Genomic DNA, 22,136 nt, shown 5'->3' on the forward strand with positions numbered 1-22,136 from the left:
TTGTTCCTTTTGTTTGGATTCAGATTAATAATGCAAAATATAATCAACAAATAAAATATATTGTATTGTTACTGAAACTACCAGTAAGAAAATGAATTAAATTTAGCTCCATCTTTACCAGCTGCAAGATTTAAGTGGTGTTTCAACACTTTTGCCCATAAAGTTGGATTAACATGTCATATACCTCTTCTCATGAAAGGATTGACAATGTGAATTAATCTTGATAAAGTGTATATTCTAAAAACTTTATTGATCAATTGATGTCTGTAAGAATTAGCAAACAAAGCAGTACTTTAGTTCCATCTTTACCAGCTGCAACATTAAATCGTTGGACACATTAATTCATCAATAATTATAATCCAATAATATAATATAGTCCTACATTATTCTGAAATGGGCCATTCTGCATAAGGAGTACTTACTTTTAATGCTAGTATATGAAGGTCAAACTTTGACTGCAGGACTTTAACTTGTAACAAAGTATTTCACCAGTGTTGCATTTATAGCCTACTTCTGAGCTCTTGTTCTTCTTGTTTGACAAAAAATAATAAAAAATAACTCTTTGATATAAGTAATATAATATCATTTTAACTTAAGTAATTTCTCCTTGTCACAATGAGAACAGAAATAGAAACTCCAGTCAAAGTTTAGACTGAAGATTCATGGTCTGATGTAAAACAGCCATGTCTGATTTCAGTTTGTCTTCAAATCGACGTCAGGTCCCGTGGGATCATGACAAACTGCTTTACCTAAATGATCAGAGAATAAGAGGAATGTAAGAGTACAAAAAATATCATACACATTGTATTATTCTTATTCATAAGTCATACTTCTTCTCTTCTTCTGCTCTATTGTTTTATTTACCTGCTGTTTTCTGCCCCGATGTCACTCCAGTTCCAACATCATGCTGAATTTAAACTTTAGCTTGCAGAAATGGTTTATTTGTACCAACCTCCCTTTGTCTAACAACCACAATGGGAAGTTGTCAGTTGAAATCATTGAGTATCGTGTCGTCATCCCAGTGTTTCTTCTCTTGTACTTGAGGACAGCAGAGGAAACAGTGAGCTGTGAGTCTGAGAGTGTCTGACATCGTCACCTCAGATCAACATGATCACAGGAGAAACCTATCTCTCTTCTTCTTTCTCATCTTCTACATCAACACACACACAACAGGGCCTGTGCATTTATTTTCCACCTTAAATTTAAAAATAGAAATTTGCTGATTTAACTGACTGACAGCCTCACAATCCCACCCTGTTAGATGACTCTTTATACTATGGTTTAAATGTGCTTTCCACTTGAAAATATTTCCTTTCATCTGACAGGGTTGAAGTAAACTGATTCATATACTGTTATGCAACAATAATCCTCCGGGACTTCTTTTATTACTTACATTTTGACATTCAATTCATGTTCCTACTTAGCATATCAGTTATCAATAAAAGCCATGTGGTGTTTAGTAAAATCATTGAAAAAACAGAATACTGTGTTTGGTTCCACCATTAATTGACTAAAGTACAATAACGTTTGGTAATAACATGCAACTTTTATTTTTTCTTGCATTATTCTTACATATCCCTTTAAGTGGCACAATCTTCATACGTATAATAACACACATGGTCAATGTAAGACGTTTTGCATCCTGTGATTTGAACAGCTTTCATGTATCAAGGCATGTTTGCACCATCAAATCCGATTAGACAGTTGTTATTGTCATTATACACACTGTAGCTGACAGACTTGCTGCCGTAAGGAGGGAATGACAAATACAGAGGGGATGCATTTAGATACATAACAAACTATTTGTGCCACACCTGCGGAGAAAATGTAACTGTAATAATATGGACATGTGCAATTCAATAACAGGTTTCTGACATTTAGGTGACTGTTAAAAAATATAAGTTTCTTTTACTATTATATTTACAGTGAATTTTCCTGAAAGAGCTTCATACATCTTCAGTTTTAATGTAATTATGTCCATGGAGAAAACAGTGACTAAAACCATCAATCTTTACTGATTCATTCATTAACTGAATCCATCTTGACTCATCAAGAAGTGTCTCTCTGTCACAGAGCAGTCTCCACACAGGACGACCCTCTCCGTATGTAATATTGCCTCACTCCCCTCCCGTCCTCGCTGCCACAGCCCTCAGACCGGTGCACAATGAGAACTGGGAAGAACTGGGCGTCCCTATAAGTTGGCGGGCTGTTGCTGAGTGTCATCTGGCTGGAGTTGGAGAGGCAGCACTGCTCGTCCACGCAGCAGGGGTCGGTCAAGTTGCTGCTGCCGCTCCTCCACAGAGCCACGGTGCGATGGGAGCCGTACATGCGGCAGAGAGAAAAACGAGAGGTGCCCGAGGAGAGGCGCGAGCGGAGCACCGCTCCCCTGCAGGAGAAGATGGAGGAGCAGCTGGAGCTGGTGATGATCCTCCTCCTGCCCCCTCCATCACCACGTCCGCTTGACTCCCTGCATTGCTCGCAGTACTCCTGGCTTTGCAGAGCTCCGTAGCTCTGAGCCGTCTGGCTGCTGTCCAGGAGGACGCAGTTTGAGGATGAGGTGCAGTCAGTGTCTTGTAATGAGTTAGAGTCTCCTGTGCTCATGTTTATCAGCATGGCCTCTGAGTAGCTAGGAATCACCTGATGGTTACAGCGTATGTGCCACTCCATTTCAGTGCTGTCCAGTGTGTCTACTCTTGGAACAGAGCAACCAGTATTATTCCCCAAAGGCCTGACCTCATCTAGAGGAGAGGGGCTGCTGTGGCTGTACTCTAACCCAAATAGCTTCTCTATGCGGTAGTGCACATAAGCAGTGCGGTACTCTATAAGCACTCGCAGAGGCCAGGACAACATCAGCAGAGCTGCCAGCCAGAAGGCAACCTGGGAAGTGTACCAAGGCATCCTATCTGGGTCTACATAGACTATCACGTTCTCTCTGAAGTCCACATTCTTCAGCTGCATCCCCTCCCTGGCCTCCATGTAATCGTCCAAACCCTCAATTTCAGAGAAGAACCTGGCTCGCTGGTTGAGGTAATCATTTTCTGGACCGAACTCCGTGAAGCTGAAACATTTGGTGAAGCGCAAGCGAGTTGCCGGATGTCCCTCCAAGCCTCTGAGGTCACGCGACACATCTTTCATCCCACAGTGGCTGTAGTCGAACTCACCCTCAGCCACATGGGTGTTCACTCTCTCATGGTACACCTGCATGGTGGTGTAAGCGTCCCCGTTACGGTACCGAGTGACCTGCCGAGTCCGCCGGACAATGTGGTAGCTGATAGCCTTCCACCAAATGCACGGGTGGGCCTGTCTCATCCGTAGCACGCGCTCGTACACACTGTCCACGTCTGCTTTGCTCTGCAGCTCGCTCCTGGCTCTGCAGTGCCAGCACTCCACCATGTATAAGACGTAGAGCATGAGCAGGAAGGCCAGGGGGATGTAGATGTAGCCGTCAGAGCAGGGGCTGTCATGGTAGATCATTGAGCGCCCCCCAACGCCCATCCCCGAGGCCCCCCGCAGGGAGGAGGTGAAGGAGGCAGTGAAGGAGGAGACGAGGGTGGAGTTGAAGCTGATTTTGGTGACCAGAGTCAGCTGACACCATGCCACCGCGCCCAGGCAGCTGTACATGAGCAGGGAGAGCAGCAGGCAGCGCCAGTGGGACTCCCGGCAGACGCAAGCACCCAAGGACTGCTTAACTGGACGCTGCTGCAGAGAGAGAGAGAGAGAGAGAGAGAGAGTAATGAGGAAAAGGCACTTAGAGCAATGAGGCCCTGAAACCTGGCGGCTGGTGGCATGCAGTAGAAATGCAAATGAACGTGGCTGCACTAGACTGCCAAGCTTTTCCATACCTAAGCACAAAGTAAATCAAACTAGAGAAAGCTCAGTTGAATTCAATTAAAGCGTGTAGTGTTCCTGGAGGCTGTGAGTCAAAGCAGCTGACATAAATAAATATTAACTGAGGTGATTTCACACATCTATCTCTGAAAGTAATTGCATTTATATTGCATGAGGGTGAATGTACTAGCCGGTAAAGTTGTCATATTAATATCACAGGGAGACTTGTGTGTGCGTGTGTTTGTGTGTGTGTGTGTGTGTGTGTGTGTGAGAGACACATTTTTCTGTCCGTTAATTTCTTATTAGTTACTTAGATTATCTCTTAATAGAGCATCATAGGCACTTTGAACAGATTGATGCTCCAGCCACAGCATAAAAAATAAGCAAATATAATATTTTGGGTTTCAGTTTCTCAAATGATTTACTGCTTTTCTCAATAATGTGTTTCTTTTTTTAAAAAAAAATACCTTTTAAGTTTTGGACTGTTGGTCAATACAGTAGTATGAAGATGTCATATTTTATAGATGAATAAGTCTTGAGATAGCAACTGAAATAACTGTTAAATGCAGCCCAAAAAAGTGACATTTACTACTTCGCTATAAGTAGTTTAAACTACTTTATACAATAAATATACTGACACAATGTTATGCACAAAATGATCCAACATGTATGTAAAGCATAGTTACAATGAGCTCCAACTGGAAACATGCAGCTTATTATATTAACACATCAGTAGAAATAATATTAATATTAATATTTGATAATGTAACACTCGGCCCGTTCTGCGTACTTTAAGGTGGGATGCTTTAACGTTTTGTTGATAATGATTTATTTGTCTTATTTAACATTTAAAGGACTTTGCCTTTATGTAATGCAGTATTTTAAAATTGTGATTTTGCTTCTCTGCTCCCTTATCTGCTGAGTTTATTGGGTGGTTAGCTCAGGGCTGACCAACAGAAAGTGCACATTTGCAATACTGACCACAAATCGAAATGTCCCATTCAGCAAAGACACACTGGCCTAAAGTAATTTCATTAGCAAGACTAACAGCAAATAAGTTATTAGAGTAGGAGTGTCACTTTTTATGCATCAAAACATAAAACCAAGACTGTAACATACAATGTGTGCATCTGCAAAGGAGAGTTTCAACATTGTTTTGATCCCATCCGGATTTCTAAAATGAATTGATGGTGCTTTCTAATATTTTTGTCTAGTTCTTGTAGTGACAATCATCCTCATGAGATCCTGTGTTCTTGGAGACTATCTCTGGTGCTTTATGGAGTGAAACGATTCATGCTGACAACCAGCCCATCCATTACTGCGCTGACACAGGGGTGGGGATGTCACTTTGCTGGTTCCACCTCAGTTATTTATGGAGCAAACAGGGATTCAGTTCTTATGTACCAGAGAGGACGGACTTTCAAGTAGTCCAGGCCTCCTGTCTGCAGACATTCAAGATTTGACTGATTCACCTGGAAAACACTATATGGGATGATTTTTTAAATATGTCTTTATACACAAGACGTGCAAAAATCAAGTTATAAAGGTTATAAAATATAAGCTCTAACTAAATCTGTTGGCTAAAGATAAATAGAATGTTTGCAACAAAAAAAACACACAAGTTGCTTGTAACTATATTGTACTTTAATCATCTCTGCATAAAAATAGGACTTAGCAGTTATGGACAATGGATCTGAGGTAAGGTGCTCTCTCACAATCTGTGCATGGCTGGCTGCATGCAGCCAATCCCCCAGATGGGACCACAGTAATTACTCCATGACAGTAGAGAGGGCATGGTGGAGCAAACACAGACACATGCACTTGATCAACACTGGCTGGTCTGGTCTTTGTTTTCTTGCTTAACAACTCTCTGAATAACATGCATGTGTTTATATGTATTATATATATGAATATTTATGTGTGAGATTATATTTCCAGATCACTGGTTGCTAATGCCACTATGTGAAATGGACTATTCTGACATTTCATCAAGCAGAGATGCTCTTTGGCAGTAGGTGGAAACATTTGCACTATGATTTATGTTTTCAGTGAGCAAATAAATCAAAATGCATGTGATTTAAATCAAAATGATCTATACTACAAGTAACTTGCATCTAAGTGGGGGCTTATTTAGGCTATATGCATTGCACAAGAGTGTGTATGCTGTGGAATTGCTGTTATTTCTTATCTAAAAGTAATGAACTGATCAGAACTATTCCCAGTTGATGTTTCCTCAAGTTTTTTGTTTGAAAAAGATGATGAATGAATGTCTGGCATGTCTACACCTACCTCCCCCAGGACATCACTCTCAGCCGGTGAGTCCTCCTGCTCCTCCTCCTCCTCCTCCTCCTGCTCCTCTCCCTCAGCATCATTGGGAGCGCTGGCCGCCGTCTCCACCGCAGAGTCCAGATCGGAGGCGAGCATGCTGCACTTTTGCATGTCAGATTATAAACTCACTCCATGCTCTGTTCCCTTCAGTTTGCTCTGTGTTTTCTGCGGCTCCTTCAGCCCCACACTGTGCGGGCCGGAGCCTGCGGGCTGCTGCTGCTGCACTGAGCGGGGATCCCGCGGTGGTCCCGCCTGGCCGGACGGAGGGGGGCGGGGTTGAGGGATTTCACCGCAGCAAAGGCAGCAGAGGTTCACCATGATGATGATGATGATGATGATGAGGCTTGCTGACAGGCTAGTTGAAATTACCTAAAAAAAAAAAAAGAGTCTCTGCACGATGTTCACCCAGATGCAGGTGTCCTGGAGGAGGGAGGAAGGAGCGAGGTGTGTCCCTGCGCGTTACACGACATAATACATCCAAAATGCGGCAAAATATTCACCAACAATTCAGTTAAACTGTGTATGCCCCCCTAAGCCTCTATCACCTGATAATATTTGGGTAGAAAGAGGGCGAGCAAGAGAAGAAAAAAGGGTCCACTCGCGTCCTGTTTATTCTGTCTTATTTTGAAGGCGGAGTTTTGGTGTCACATTAAAAATCTTCCGTGTGTGTCAACCGACAGTTGCGTACCGCGGACTCCGCTCTCAACCGAAGGTTAGCTAACACACGACTGTGAAATGTTATATTATAATAAAAAAGACAGCGACACTGCGGTGATTCTGGTTGATATTGTGTGGGATAATTTAGCTTCAGTTTAGTGAGGATTTAGATTCAAACGTCCGTTAACTGCAACGTTACGTTACATTAATTCCGGTGTGTGTCGGAGGTAAACTTAACGTCACACGTGAAAACGAAAAACGCAACATTTAGCGTAGTTAACTGTTAGGTAACGTTAGATATGTGTTATTTATTCGGTTAATTGATTTCAGATTGAGTTTAAGATGTTGAATTGACGATAGGTGCTGGAGAGATGACTGTGTGGGTTCAGGAGGAAGTATAAAGAGACACAAAAGGATAAAAAACAGAATTACAAACGACAATGGGAAATACTTAAAGTTTTTTAAAAAAGCTGACATCAGTGAGAAGATTATGTTAAAACCTGTTTCATTCTGTTTTTACTTGTTTTTTATAACCTGAAAAACCTGCTACTATGCCTTTGTGTTACAAAATGCTACTATGTTTTTGTTGTTCTGATATATCAAATAGTATGGTGCTTTATAGTAGTTGTTAATCTTTGTCTTGTGTTGGACCAATAGTCTTCACTACGGTGATGACTTATGGGGATCCTTTCTAACTTCTATTTAATATCAACTTTTGTGTCCTTTCAGAGGGATGTTGCGACGTCCCAAGCCGACTGACTCTGAGGCAGATCTCCTGAGAGAACAGGAGAAGTTTCTGACCTCTGGTGCCCCGTCTGCTGCCAATGTGGTCCGCCGACCTGACAAGAGGAGAGGCGAGGCTGGGGGAGCAGGAGGGGAACATAACGGGGAGAGTGAAGGAAGACCGAGGGATGTTGTCACCATAGAAGGTAAGAGATGTGTGTGTTTTTTCCCTTTGACATCTTGTATGATTTCTCAGGATCAACATGAAGCTAAGAAGGTACTTTACAGGTAGAGTTACACACTTACATATGTCTAACAATGTACCATATATAAGATTATTTAACACCTGATGTTAAACTGTTATGCTTCCTCTAGACCTTCCAGACCAACTCCCCTCACTGACTCCAGCCCCTCCTAAGAAGTCTCGCTTTAAAGCCAGTCATGTCACTTTCGAGGACGAGGATGCTGCGGAGAGGCTGGACAGACATGACACTCACGTCAGTGCTGTTCTCTCCAGGATCGTTGTGAGTACCTGTTGTGAAAGAATGGAATTGCAAAGTATGAATCAGTGATTGTGTTCTCAATAAAGTAGCTTATTTGCCCTGTTGGACATCTCCAAGTATACGTGCATCTAGTTTCACACTTCAATTTTTGTATAGTGGGTTTTCTCAGTATTCAAGGTTCGCTTGTATCATGTTAAGCTTGACATAAATTTACAGTTTTTCTTATTATTATTTTGCTAATGAATCTCTATTATTCTTTGTTTTAAGGAGAGAGATACCAGCTCTACTCCAATAGCTCTACCAGCACTTACAGGCTTGGCTTTTCCCAAAGTAATGCACCGGTCAGAAACCAGTAGTCAGGTAAACAAACATGCCTGTTCTTCATAAATAGTGTGATTTAAGCGTCTAATAGTGTATAATCTTTTAAAAGTTTATTCATCCTTACCACCAGGTGCCACTGTCTTCTGCTGGTGGAAAGAAGAGTATCTTTGCACGTCAGATTGCTTCTCAGAGACTAAAAGAGGGAAAGACACCTTTACGTTGTGCACCTGAAGCTGCTCAGACGCCTGACCAAAGAGAGCAGAACCTGCCTCCTGAGACCAGCATGGATACAGATCATCATGTCGCTGGAAATGATCGTAAGTAGATCTAATTCATATGTCAGCGGATATGTCGATTCTTAAAGATGAATTTAACTGGTCAGAAGCGCTTTTTCGCATCATTCTCGTCTCCTCTGCACTCACCAGAGTCAACTGCAGCCTCAGGTCCCAGCCTGCTGTCAGGTCAGGGGCTTGGGGGCCGGGATAGCTCAGGAGAGACCATGAGGATCCACAGAGAGAACCAGGCTAAGCTCCAGGCCATGTCTCCGTCTGAGATACTACAAGAGCAGAGGAAACTGTTATCTCAGCTTGGTAGGGAATTATGTTGTCCACATAGAAGTTAATTACTGTATAATATGTGATGAGGTGAAAATATGATGCATATTGAGTTTCGATCCTAACTACTTAGGTACATCAGAACTATTTTTTTTTTCATTTTGTTGTTACTACTGCATATAACACAATTATTTCTGCCTCCCAGATCCTAGACTGGTGGACTTTGTTAAATCTCACAAAGCCCGGAGTGTCCTGTCCTCAGCCTCAGCATCCAAACAACCCCAGGGCAAAAGCAGCAAGGACAATTTTCCTCTTGAAAATGTGAGCAGAGACTCCTCTGGTGCTGCTGCGCTGTTTCCGAAACCCCAAGAAGTAGAGATGGAAGAAGAAGAGGAGGAGGAGGAACTGCCACCACCGCCACCTGCTGTGACAGGTACCTTTGCATCATGTCTAATTTAACAGCATTAAAGTTAATGTCGAAGACTATTCTATATAATATTTCACATTACTTCTAGCGTCCTTAGGCTTAGTTTAAATTGTAACCTTGTTGCTGAGACGGTCAAATTATTCGATTAATGGTGTATTTTGACGGAAGGCCATCACATCAGGCTGTGTGCCAGTCCTGCTTCATCTTGCTCCTGATGTATCTCACTCACCCAATTCTCTTCCCATCGCTCTCCCAAGCATCCATTCTCTTAATTACATAACTAATGTGCGATGCTTCTGCTGCACGGCTAAAACCCCCGGCATAAAGCTGATCACTGACTTCTCGTTTAGCCAGAAGTAGCCACTCTTTGCAATTAAGTTACTGCAGATCATTCAAAGAGTGCTCCCAGTCCTTATGAAAATGCTGCTAAGGGATCATATGAAGACGCATCTTGGATATAATTTATAGCATCATCTATTTTCCACAATAACAAAAAATTATCATTATCATTTTTGTAGTCTAGCAAAAGATTGTTTATTGCGTCATCTACGTTCCTTTTTTAGAGAAAACATCATACACTTGTTTTTGGTTGAGAATAAATAGCCAGACAAGTAGGGTCTCTGAGAGTAGTGAGTGTAGCAGCAGATGTCACTTTATTTGTACTACAAGCATATGTTACTAGTCTTGCTTTTGCCCGTCTGTGTTTGTGAATTCAGAGGAGGATCTGCTGCTGAAGCCTCAGAAGGAATGGGTCCACATGGATAAGCTAGAACCAGAGAAGCTGGAGTGGATGAGAGACTTGCCTGCACCCAAAAGAAAAGGAACCAAGTCGGTGAGGAGATATTTCTTACAATACCAGTAGATGCCATTTTCATTCAAGTCAAATCAGATATTACGTTTTATAAAGTTTTTCTGCATTTTTAGATCTGCTAACAGGTGAAAAGTGTGGTTGAAAAGACGTGTGAGTCAACACATGTTTTGGTTCTGTGTTTCTGATAGGCCATGCAGGCTCGGTTTGACTTTGCAGGGACCTTGATTCCACCCACTGAGGACCTGCCCACCCATTTAGGCCTGCACCACCATGGAGAGGAGCCCGAGGTCAGTATGAAATTTCTTTTTATTAATGTTTTTGCATTTTTATTTAATGCCTCTTTAATGTTTAAAGTCATGTGCAAAACAAGTTTAGTTTTGAACTTCATATTTTACGATTATTATAAATGTCATATGGTGGCTGGTTGCTATGGTTACAGTCTTTCATTTCCTGTTATATTCATTTGGATGTTTTGCACATATCTGTTTTTGTAAATAGAACTTTGGAGTCATGTAGAGGTATTGGGTCATTTCCTCCAGAGAGAAGGTTTGAGTCTGACAGCCCTAACTATAACGACAGGCAGTATATACGATGACGTCCTCTTTGAATTAAGACATTGAGCTCTAGCAGGATGCCTTTAAACCACTGCAGCTTTCATTGTTAAAAATTAAACTGATCCTAAATTAAAAGAAAAAGACACTGTCCACCTCCCTCAACCTTCCTGGCTAAATGAAGGATAAATAACATAAAAATAACCTCCTGAATAAAACTTTAGCGTCATGCCACTTTTTATGAAACCTATAAAAAAGTGAAGCATCATTCTCTGCCTGAAAATCCGATTAAACTGAAAGTTGGCATTTTAGAGGAGGCTCCAGGTATTTTTCTTTATGATTTTACTGTTGACATTGAGGATTTCTTTCCAGCGGGCAGGATACTCCCTGCAGGAACTTTTCCTGCTGTCTCGGAGTCAGCTCATCCAACAGAGGAGTCTGGCCCTCAGCACTCTGGCCAACATCCTCTCAAAGGTATGCAAACAAACACACACACACACACACACACACACACACACACACACACACACACACAGTGTCACTGCAGAGGCACATGTCTGTCGATCCTTACAGGGCTGTATTTCTTACTCTGTAGGCACGTGCCGGGAAGTACCGGTCTGTTTTGAAAGGGAGTGTGGTGGCCACTCTGCTCGATGCAGGCTTGCTCTTCCTGCTCCGGTTTGCGTTGGATGATGGTGTGGAGGGAGTGATGTCTGCTGCTGTACATGCTCATAAAGCACTCCTTGTGTGTGCAGAGGATGAAGTAAGACATCAAGAAGCATAACAGCATGTCATTAAAACACTCAGTCTTTTTAATGTGATCTTGTAATAACATTTGTAAAGAGTCACTAAGAGAGAGTATCTCTATCTGTTGTCTAGCCTTTCCTGTTTATATCAGATTTGTTTTCCCTTTCAGGAGTGTTTGGACTGCACCTTCTCCTGGTTTCGCGGCCTGGCCTCCTTCCCTCTGCTGCCGTCTGCTCAGGAGGAGGAAGAAGAGGAGGATGAGGGGCTGCCTGAATGTATGAAGGAGACAGCTAAGGAGAAGGAAGAGAGGAAGAGCGATCATGATGTGGCCAGGCAGGATGTTGTCAAGGTAAAAATGTCGACATTATAGTTGTTTTCTTTGGCTTTTCAGATTTAAAAAGGATTTGATTTGAAACGTACAATAATTAATAAGTTCTGTCAATAATGGTTGAATGGTTTTTGTTCCTGTCTGTGTTTCAGGGTCTGTTAAAGATGAAACTCCTCCCCAGGCTGCGTTACATCCTTGAGGTGGTCCGACCTTCTCCTCGAGGGGTCCAGGACGTCCTGCAGATCCTAACTCGTATTGCTAGGCACTCCCCCTCATCTGCCACCCAGGTAGCAACAATAAAAGTCACTTAATCAACTCTCTGTATACCATACTTGTAGTATGATTGATTAATATGGTCTATATTTTTCTTCTGGCCACATTCAGTAAAATGACATTTCACTCTCAGGTCCTCGACTGTCCTCGCTTGATGGAGACAGTGTTGTCAGAGTTCCTTCCCACTTCCTGGACGGCGCCATCTTCTCCCCTTTCTCAGTCCGTTTACGGACTCCCACTGGCCAACGCCATGAAGCTGTTGAGAGTATTGGCTACCTCTGGCAGACATGCCTGTGCCAGACTGGTAAGTGTTGCTGTGGAAGGTGGAAGCACGGGGCACGGTACGAATGGATATTGTGGGTGTATTTGTAGCATCTGTCCACAATAAGTACCATATAATCCTTATCAATTTTTAATCTGAATTATCCCACTACTCCCACATATATATACACATTAATAGATTAACCTTCCTCTCCTCTCCTCAGTTAAACTCTTTTGGAGTGAGGGAGCGTCTGCCTTGTCTGCTGAGTGCTGAGCCCAGTGAGCTGCTGCTGGAACAAAGCGAAGCCCTCAGGATCACCACTGAAGCCTACAGGCTGTGGGCTGTGGCAGCCGGCTATGGACAGGCCTGCAAATTATACATGTAGGCTAACGCATTCATGCTGACGGCAGAAAGATTCCTCCTCATGAGTGTTTAGTAATTTAAATGCAAAGCCTCATTAGAGACTCTGTATAGAGCGATCTCATAATTACAGTAATTACAGTAGCTTGATAGAATCTAAACCTCTTCTCTTCTCTGACAGCTTGTCTTTCATCGCTATACTGTCATAATGTTCCCACAGAGACCTGTATCCCGGCTTAGCAAAGGCGTTACAGTCATTCCACAGAGTCCTGGCCCCCTCAGATCCTCTGTTACCTCTGCAGCTCCAGCGGGTCCTGGCTTTGCTTTCTCTCCTCACACAGGTCACTCACACTGCTGGTTGCCATCAGGAGCTACAGGCTGGCATGGTCAGGTACAGATGAGGATTGAAGTGATATAATGAAATCAACACACAACACTCTCGAATCCTCTTTTTTATCCACATGTTACCATCTCTGTTTTTACAACAGCTCTCAGGGAGAAGAGTGCCCTCCTCCTCCTCCAGTGTCCTGGGGGCATGTCACAGGGTTGCAGACATCCTTGTTGGGACATTTGAAGGGCTTCGTGAGGAGCCTGGACAATCCAGTACAGAAAGCGAGTAGCCTGGCTGTGATACCAGCTTACCTGGCCTACCTAGAAGCTTACTACCATCAGCTCTCCAGACAGGTACTGCTTCCCGCTGTAGTTGGATATATCAAGGTATACTTTTTATAAGAAATGTATCTCACAAGTATAAAATATTTGGTTGATACATAATAAATCAAACAAAAGTGATCATTTAAAAAAATGTTACAAAGGACAGTAACTATGAAAATGAAAATGAATTGAAATAAACTGACTAAAAAAGTGACTCTCTTCCTCAGAACTGTTTCAAACCGGTAGAGACCCTTCAAGAACTGGAGCTGCTGACGTCTGAGGTTCTCCTCCCGCTGCTGTCCCACCATGTTGTTCAAGGCCTGATAAAAAACCTAAAGTAAGTCTGATTCACCGATTTACAAGTAATGTCAAAATAATGACAACAGATGGCAGTTGCCTTTGTTTGTCTTGACGCACCGATTGTGAAATTCTGGGCTGACACCGATGTTTACAATAACAATTTAGCTGATAGGCGATGTTGTTAGTTGCTGTTATTATGTTTCTGTCGCTCTTTATTCCCGCTTTTGTTCCAGGGGAAGAAAGGAATCTTAACTATATAAAAAAAGAGAACGGTTTTAAGGTCATTCAGCCCTTTATTGTACGTATCTTTGAGGGAGCACATAGAAACAACCTTTAATTGAACCTTCTTTCAGATTTACACAGTAGATAAAAGCCAGCCACTGCAATCAGTAAATATATTTTTATTTTCTGATTGCAGTCATCAACACTGATGTTCGACCAGTAAATCGGTGCATCCCTATTTGTTTATATATATATTGTAAAAAAAAAAAAAAAGAAGAAAAAAAAGATATATATTATACATTTGTTCTTGACCTTTATCGATTCCACTTTAAACAGCATAGTCTGAAAAGCAGTTAAGTTGTTGGCACCCTTTCTATTATTTTTCTTTGTTTTTCACACCAGGTCTTCCTCAGTGGTGTGTAATGTCCAGTCCAGTCATATGGGCCCAGAGACCACTCCCAGCCTTCCTGGTTTGGCCTGCCCAGGATGGAGGGACCGCCCTGGGCTGGTTGTTCCCAGCTCCCCCTTCCCTCTTCTCACAGGCTTGGGGCTCCTCCTGGAAACGATCACAGGAATCCACAAAGGCCTCAGCTGCATGGTAAAGTTTAAATACCTTAGGGGATCTCTTATATCATGCAAGGAGAGGGACAGACAATAACAATAACAAGTATAGATTTCACTGATTAGTTCCTCATCTCTCAACGGGCAACAGGCAAGTCAGCCTGTTGCCCGTTGAGAGATGAGGAACTAATCAGTAAAATCTTGCAGTGTAGTCATTGGTTGTAGCCTCTTGTCAGTCAGGTGCAGATGTTGGCCTATCACTGAGCAGAACACAATATATTATGCTGCCATCTCATTGCGACATACAAAATCCCATATGCTCTATCTAGATGTTTCCCTTCTTGTCTCTCACTCTGTAGTTCGCTGGTCTCCTCCTGTCAGAACCTGTGATTAGTTACCTGCGAAGTTGCAGTCAGTCTACGCCCACCCTGTCTCACACCACAGCCTGGCTTCTCCGTCATGAGCACCACCTCCTCTACCTGCTGCTCCGGCTGGCACACAGACTGGTAAACTCACGTTGAGCTCAAACCCCCATAAACAATATTGTACTGACCTGAAACATGCAGTTTGGGCTCTGTTACATTCAGCAACATTATCTTCTGTTCCCAGCTGCTGTTCCTTTAGGTTGTGTTAGTTTCTGTTACAAACCAAACCTGACACACCTTTATGTTGTAATGCCTCTAACACATCCTAATTTCCAACCTACTGGTTTCTTCTCAGATTCCCATTGAGGCAGAAGTAGCAAAACATGCCCCACTGTACCACCAGGTGGCACTGGTTCTGCTGCCATGGTTATTACCAGGCAGTGAATACCTGGGACATGAACTGCTGTCCAGTGTCATCTTCAGCAGGGACTTTATATCGTAAGTTTACATTTACTTTACTAAGTTTAATTTGGGATTGATTGCCAGTAAGTATTTAGTGCTGCATTTAGTTCTTGGAAAACAGGGCAAATGATTTAAATTCTCACTTATTACCATTTATTTATATTATTTATTTATTATACATCTTATTTTCATAGATTAAATTAACTGATGATCATTTTACACTAAAAGGGTTGTCCTTATTCTTTGCTCCCTCTTCGTTACAGTATCACTCAATTTATGTTTATGTGTTTGCTTCCAAGAGAGGGTCACAGTGGAGGACCTGAGGCTGTAGAGCTGGGAGAGCTGAAACTCAAAGAGGAAACACAACACCACGCCTCTCCCTCCCTGCAGACTGTCGGAGCTCTACTGAGAGAAGCTTGCGTCCAGCTGCCGTCCATACGGGGCTGCTTCCTCACTCAACTGGCCCACCTGGAGCCATCTGTAATGAGATCGCGAGACGCCCTCCTCGGTCGCAACCCGTGGATCAGCTCCCACCTCCTCCCAGAGCTCACCGGTCCAACAGTGCCATCCGATTGGACTTTTCTCCCACTCGTCAGCCTGTATGAGCGGACAGGGGTGTCCGATGGTGGAGGGTTGGCGGTGGAAGAACTCCCACAGGGGGCACTGCAGGCGGTGACTCACTGTCTGCAGTGGCTGCTGCTGCTGGAGGTGTGGCGAGAGGAAGCACTTAAGGTACATAAACAAGTCAAGTCAGGTTGATTTTAATTTTATTAAGCAGACTAATTGAAAAAAATTGTGATTTGTTGCCCTAATCACAACATCACATTATATGTGTTGTTGTAACTAACCTCCAGAACGTTTCGTCATGTTGCAGGTGATCCCTCCTGTTGCAAAGCTCGCCCGTCTTTCCTGTGTGTTCCTGTGTTCCAGTGACTTGTTCCTGGAGAGACCTGTTCAGAAACTGACCTGGGGTCTGTTCAGACTGCTGACCAGGTCTGGAAATGTTTGCCATCCTAGTTCTTGCAGTTCAGTACCTAAATCGAGCACCAAGAACAGAGTTAAACAGCATTTCTTCCATTTACAGGCAATCTAGGCTGGAATATTTGGACCTGAACGTCCCTCCTCCGGGTCTGGCCTCCTACCAGGACATGTACTCTGCTCTTTTGTCACAGTACGAAGCTGTGTCCTTTGGGGACCGGCTTTTTGGCTGCTGGGTCCTCTTACCCCTGCAGAGGAGGTACAGCGCCACAATGAAGCTGGCTGTGTTTGGAGAACATGTGGGAATGCTGAGGTCACTGGGAGTCACTCTAGAACAGGTAACGATAAGGATGCAACTGCTTTTTAATTAGTTCTCATTAGTTTTCCTTTCATGTGTTAATGCATTGCGATTGCAAGCATTTTAAATTGATTTTACAATTGCTGTCTGTCTTTTAAAACATACAGTAAATATTCTCTGATCCTATAACATCATTTGTATTAATTTATTCTCTGTCTCTTCATTTGAAGCTCTCCATCCCAATCGAGCGGTTCACCTGCCCCCCTGAAGACTCCCTCCCTCTCCTCCGTCTCTACTTCCGCTCTTTGGTAATGGGGACCCTGAAGCCCCACTGGTGTCCTGTCTTATATGTGGTTACGCTGTCTCACGTCAACTCCTTCATCTTCTCTCAGGACGCTGCAGCACAGGTAAATCCCTGCATGGCATCCATCCTTTCTTGATGAAGTCTGTTTCCCTGCCTGCTCTGAATTTTCTTTACTTGTGTATTTATGGTTAGATCGTGCTGTGTGGCTTTTTTTAAATCAGCCACAGTGAGACCTAAGGCAAACTGCCACATGTGTCATGACTAAGCAAATCCAGAAGGTGCTGTAGCTCCACTGAATAGGAGGTTGGATTTGTTAGAAGTGTTCAGTGGTTTTTACAGGGATATGGTCGCATTTTCTGCTCCAGATATGAGCTCATTGTATGCAAAATCTTGAAGACTTTATGCCTCAGCAAATCTCATGTTATTGATTAACTTTCAAAGGAGCGGCCTCAAGGAAGTTGCTCTCAGAAAATTGAATTTGGCTCATTCATGTACTGTTAAATATCAAGTCATGGTATTTTACTTTTATTTAACATACATGATAAACGAACTCAGCGATTTATGCATTCCATTCACAAAGACATCATTTTAATTCAGTGCAGCAGGTTGCACAAATAGTTTATACAATAAATACAGCATCATAAAGTGCGTCAGTGCATTACCACAATGAGGCCTTTGATTTTCATCTTCCTCGTCCTTTTTTCAGGAGGTTGAAGCAGCTCGACACAGTATGCTGAGGAAAATCTACTACCTGACTGATGAGGTACTCTTTGCAATCCACTGTTTTTTCTCCTTCATTCTCTCTGATCTTCACACTCAGCGAAGGGTTTATTGATTGCACCAACTCTTCCCCTTTGTTTTCTCCACAATCTCTCCACATTCTTCTGATAAACCAGTCTCTTTCTAATCTTGTTGACTATCGTCCAAGTCAGTGATGTGCTGCTGGATGGTGTCTTGTTTCATTTGTTTTCAGTCTTTCACGGTTTTCTGTTTGTACGGGGTCAAGTATGCATGTGGTGATCTTCTAATTTCTATTCTGTTTATACAACTAGTTTTGCATCCAAGAGTCTGTCTTGTTTGGGTATTTGAGTTTCTCCTAGTTGTAGTCTAGGAGTTGTCTAATTCAACTGTGTGTTACGTTCATCTGTTAAAATGTTTTATCCATTACTTGTATATATCTATTTTGATCATAACATTAAGCTAACTGTTTAAGATCCGTTTTCATGCACTTTCAATTGCAACACATGGTATCTGGTGTTACAGCTCTATCCTTATGCCCTTTTTTAAATTATGTAATTTTTTTCAAATTAGCAGAGTTACTCCAGAATCCTTCCACATACATCCTGGCAACCACCACCTCTGCTGCTCTTCTCACCTCTTTCTCATTCTCTCTGTCTTAATGTGCAGGTTTTGAGGAACCACTTGCTGCTCTTCCGTCTGCCACAACAGCATTCAGAGTTTGGCTTCGAGATGTACAAGCAGTTGCCTCCCATTAGGGCGAAACGTTTGGAGGGTGTCCTGAGAATGCAGGACAGCAGTGAAGACAAAGGAGACTGAAGGCAGCAGGGAGTGGAAAGAAAAAATAGCAGTGAGCCGAAAAACAGCCGAACCTCGAGGAGGGACAGTACGGGACTGGGAGAAAATCGAAGGAGAGACTAGAGCACGAGAAGAAAAGGCTGAGGAAAAGAGACAAATTTCAACTACTAAAGGTTTCTCAAAAAGATCGGCTTTGGAGTAAGAGCCAACATGGTCACAAGAACATTTTTTGTGGCCTCTTTTCTTAAAGGAAACCCAACTTGAGTTAGATTTGGCCAGCCCTCAATGAAATACCAATTGCCAATAATTTCTTATTTTAACAGGCTTTGAGCAAAGACCAAGTTTTGAATTAAAGACTATATTTTTGAGGCCGTCAGTGGAAATGATCTGGTTGTGTTGCAGTTCAGACAGGTTACCTCAGAAAACTAAAAATGAGATGAAACGGTCAAGTCAACCCAAAGTTTGAATACAAATGCTGAAAATGAAGTAGAGATTCAGCCGGACACAGGTCCAACAAACCTTTCCTCTAGGCTCACAGCAGAAAGTAACTGTTTCTCCTTGGATACCAGCACTTTGCCAAAACTGGAAAAAACAACAGCCGTGATGATTTGTGGCATCTCAGATTAAAGAAAAATGTCCTTTTTTAAAGGTGCCTTAAAAGTGTCTGTTTTTGTGAATAATACGATTTCAAGTTTGTGTAACCTTAATGTTTGTATTCTTTAATCACTATGACTCAAGACTGTAATTACAGCTCATAAAATATAGCTGAGTTTAGAGGGCCTGTTTTTTATTGACACACCACAGATGTGAACGCGCATGATTTGGTTAAAATAGTGCTGGAAACATTTTGTTTTCAATCAAAATCGGTTTAAAGACCCAAAAACATCCAGACTTGGTTGATATCCTTTGTTCCCTGTCAGTGAGACTGATCAGTAACACTCACTCTGAATACCTTCACAGGCAAACTTCCACTGACTGTGGTCAGTGCTAAATCAGATCTGGAAAATGCCCATAAGGGGCTGGTAATATGATGAGCTGTGTGAATGATTTGAGTCCAACTGCGAAACATTTAATATACTAAGCTAATTTTCTGGTTCATAGCTGTGTTTTTGGCTTCTTCTAAAACACGTGTACATGCTTTAATGTTATAAAAAACATTATTTTTCTCATACTGTCTGAATAGACCTGTATTCACTGAATCCTTGAATCACGTTTTAGTTCCTGTCTCCTTAAGACTCCCTCCTGAAAAAGTCCAGTCTGCTCTGATTGGTCAGCGTTTCCTGGTCTTCCGCAAGGCTATGGAAAGAGGAAAGGAAACCGATCAAAAGATGCCGGTGTTTTGAGGGTATCACCTAATGTGCTTCCATTAGGGTCGAATACCCGGATTGAGGTGGGGTCTATCTCTCCGAAATGCCCCTAATTTGAGCGTGAGTAACTTGAGTGGCCACTTGTTGGCCCTTGCGGAGCGGGGAGTTGTTTTTCTCCCCTGAGAGAAGCCCAGTTGCTGATTGGAAGTAACTCTAAGTGGGATGTGACGCGTGGTAGTACAGATGCAACAAAAACACGGCGAAGTAGAGTAACACTTTGATCCATTGGTGTAGTAGAACGCAGCGCAGAAAATGATCTGTGCAAGCGCATCTTTGCACAGGCTTGTTAAAATGAGTGCTGCAGTGGCCCTTTGCTTCATTCTCTCTCTCTTACATTCTCTCTAACACATTTTCACACACACACACACACACACACACATCGTACTGAAAGTGTTTGTTGTCTTTTACACTTTTACAGCACCCAGAATTTTTAAGGTGGAGTGTTTTCTTTAATGCTACTTGTACATAAGTTGATGTGAATCATACGGGCCACCTTAAATCAAACTGCAACTATTCTGTATTTATCACTTTGAGAAAGAACGGCGCACCGCTGTATCACTGATCAGCTGATCACTGATCAGCTTATCACCAGCGATCGACACCCATTCAGAGTGAAAGGTCACCTCCGGAGTCTCGTAAATCCCTCCGGGGCCTTTTTTTGAGAGGGCGTGCCCTGAAATTTTTCGAGGAGCCACATTTTACCCTAATGGAAACACACCTTATGACAGTGCGCCACCTATTGAGCATCATGGCAATTGCAGACCAGATTTTACTGTACATGTCATACCCTCAAAGCACCAGCATCTTTAATTGGTGTCCTTGCCTCTTTCCATAGCCTTAGGCTTCCGCATCTGCGCTCTTGGTGTATCACCATCATTGCAGCCGAGGAATGCCTGGAACAACACCGTAGCAGCACTTTCTACCTATATACTATATACAGTATAGTTGTGACATCACAAGGCACGGTCTCTGAATACGCGGTGTGCGCATTTCTCTGGATTGAGTGTTTTAATACTTTCCCAATATTTATATAGCACCTCAACCTGCAGTATAATCAAAAAACACATGGAGATCTCACTTGTTATTGGACCTCTAACAACTACTCACATACTGATGAAGAGAAACTAATATTCCACTTCTTAGATGTAACTTGATGAGGTGAATATATATAGTTTTTGTATCACCTCTACACATTATTTAAAAAAAAAACATGATTAACAACACACGTTTACCAGAAAACCGTATGAATCAGGTTTTTGTGATTTTAATCATAAAATTAAGTTAAAGGAGAAGGTAAAGAATATTCCACAAAGTTTTTTTGTGTTGCAAACATTTTAGTAACAAATTAAAATGGTTGCATGGTTCTTCCTTTTAATAGTGAACACTTCTGCAACCGCGCAGCTTAAAATACACATCAGTAGAAGGGACAGATTTAGAAAAATCACCATTTTTGTGAAGTGTTTTTACCCATTAAGAGTTATGATCATGGCCAAACCTTAACATTATGCTAACACTAAGAGGTATTTTTGTAGCAATAACTTTCACTTGTTAAATAGTCTCATTAAGATTTTACTGGCGCTGGAAAAAGCTCTCCACCTTTGCTGTTTCTAATTGAGAAATGTCTTTGGAGTGAGATCAGTCTATTCCAGGAAACAGTTCAATGAAATTTCACAAGAAATTGCACTCCAACAGTAATTTGTGTTGTTCTGATGTCCTGTGAGGTTCATGCTGAGGTAGAGGAGTCCATCTTTGTCAAAATGAGCAGGATGTTTTTTAGTTAAACAACAAACGGCTCCAGGGAGGTAAAAAAAATATCCTCCCTGCACTAAAAGCAATGTGATACCCTTTAAAGGCAAGAAACATTCAGGTTTTTGTCTCTTATACGTTTTCACTCGTCTTCACGTCCGTTATGCATTAATGTATTTGTCAAGGTGAAATTCTGCTTGAACTGATTTGTTCACTGATTCTCACGTCAGAGCATGGATGGCACCAGGCAGCTTGATGTCAGGTTGTCTCTGAAAACCCCACTGACCTGATTTTGTGCGTATTTTTCCAGACAAAATGTCTATTGATTTATCAGCTACATTCTTGTTTCCCATAGAAATTCCTTGGCATGTAATTAGCCGATGAGAAACAATGGTCTCTTCTGTGGGTACTGATATGCTGACACTACTCCACATCTGGCCTGTATATCTGCTCTCATTCATGACACAACTCTGCTGAACTGTTTGGTACAAAAGTCAGGAATCTGCAAACAGCCACACTTAACTTAATCATAAAAGTCAATTATGTACGGGGAAACTACACTTCGACTTCCTAATAAAATGTTAAATATTTATAACATCCGAAATGTATTTTATATATTAAATATTTCCAAGAGTTTTTGATGACTACAGTATGTCCCAATGAACCTCTT

General features: G+C 42.2%; 2 protein-coding genes across 3 annotated transcripts; one reads left to right on the top strand and one right to left on the bottom strand.

Moving 5' to 3' along the window:
- Positions 1–1,778: 1,778 nt before the first annotated feature.
- On the bottom strand, positions 1,779–6,252 carry LOC310954469 (transmembrane protein 151B; the record flags this gene model as incomplete). Its single annotated transcript, XM_083923919.1, has 2 exons — positions 1,779–3,699; positions 6,118–6,252. The coding sequence occupies 2 exons, from the start codon at positions 6,250–6,252 to the stop codon at positions 2,068–2,070; spliced, it is 1,767 nt and encodes a 588-aa protein (XP_083780045.1). The 3' UTR covers positions 1,779–2,067.
- Positions 6,253–6,835: 583 nt separating this feature from the next.
- Positions 6,836–19,524, top strand: rpap1 (RNA polymerase II associated protein 1). Of its 2 annotated transcripts, none has more exons than XM_083923768.1 (27): positions 6,836–6,868; positions 7,543–7,742; positions 7,912–8,060; positions 8,307–8,399; positions 8,491–8,677; positions 8,786–8,950; positions 9,120–9,347; positions 10,058–10,173; positions 10,341–10,439; positions 11,076–11,177; positions 11,299–11,466; positions 11,620–11,799; positions 11,931–12,065; positions 12,185–12,355; positions 12,537–12,694; positions 12,894–13,064; positions 13,162–13,357; positions 13,555–13,664; positions 14,252–14,447; positions 14,770–14,916; positions 15,131–15,273; positions 15,537–15,969; positions 16,112–16,230; positions 16,322–16,553; positions 16,744–16,920; positions 17,524–17,580; positions 18,225–19,524. In XM_083923768.1, exons 2-27 carry the CDS (start codon positions 7,547–7,549, stop codon positions 18,372–18,374), a joined length of 4,278 nt encoding a protein of 1,425 aa, XP_083779894.1. In that variant the 5' UTR covers positions 6,836–6,868; positions 7,543–7,546; the 3' UTR covers positions 18,375–19,524. The 2 variants fall into 2 exon arrangements, with proteins under 2 accessions (XP_083779894.1, XP_083779895.1); XM_083923769.1 differs by having other exon boundaries at positions 17,527–17,580.
- Positions 19,525–22,136: the final 2,612 nt, after the last annotated feature.

Source organism: Echiichthys vipera, assembly GCF_963691815.1.
Source record: "Echiichthys vipera genome assembly, chromosome: 12".
NCBI lineage: Eukaryota > Metazoa > Chordata > Actinopteri > Perciformes > Trachinidae > Echiichthys > Echiichthys vipera.

Bases quoted from the DNA above. Each gene is read 5' to 3' on its own strand.
- rpap1 (XM_083923768.1), top strand. From the start codon at position 7,547: ATGTTGCGACGTCCCAAGCCGACTGACTCTGAGGCAGATCTCCTGAGA. The intron at 13,065-13,161 runs GTACAGATGAGG...TTTTTACAACAG, and splicing joins CTACAGGCTGGCATGGTCAG to CTCTCAGGGAGAAGAGTGCC. The intron at 15,274-15,536 runs GTAAGTTTACAT...TTTGCTTCCAAG, and splicing joins TTCAGCAGGGACTTTATATC to AGAGGGTCACAGTGGAGGAC.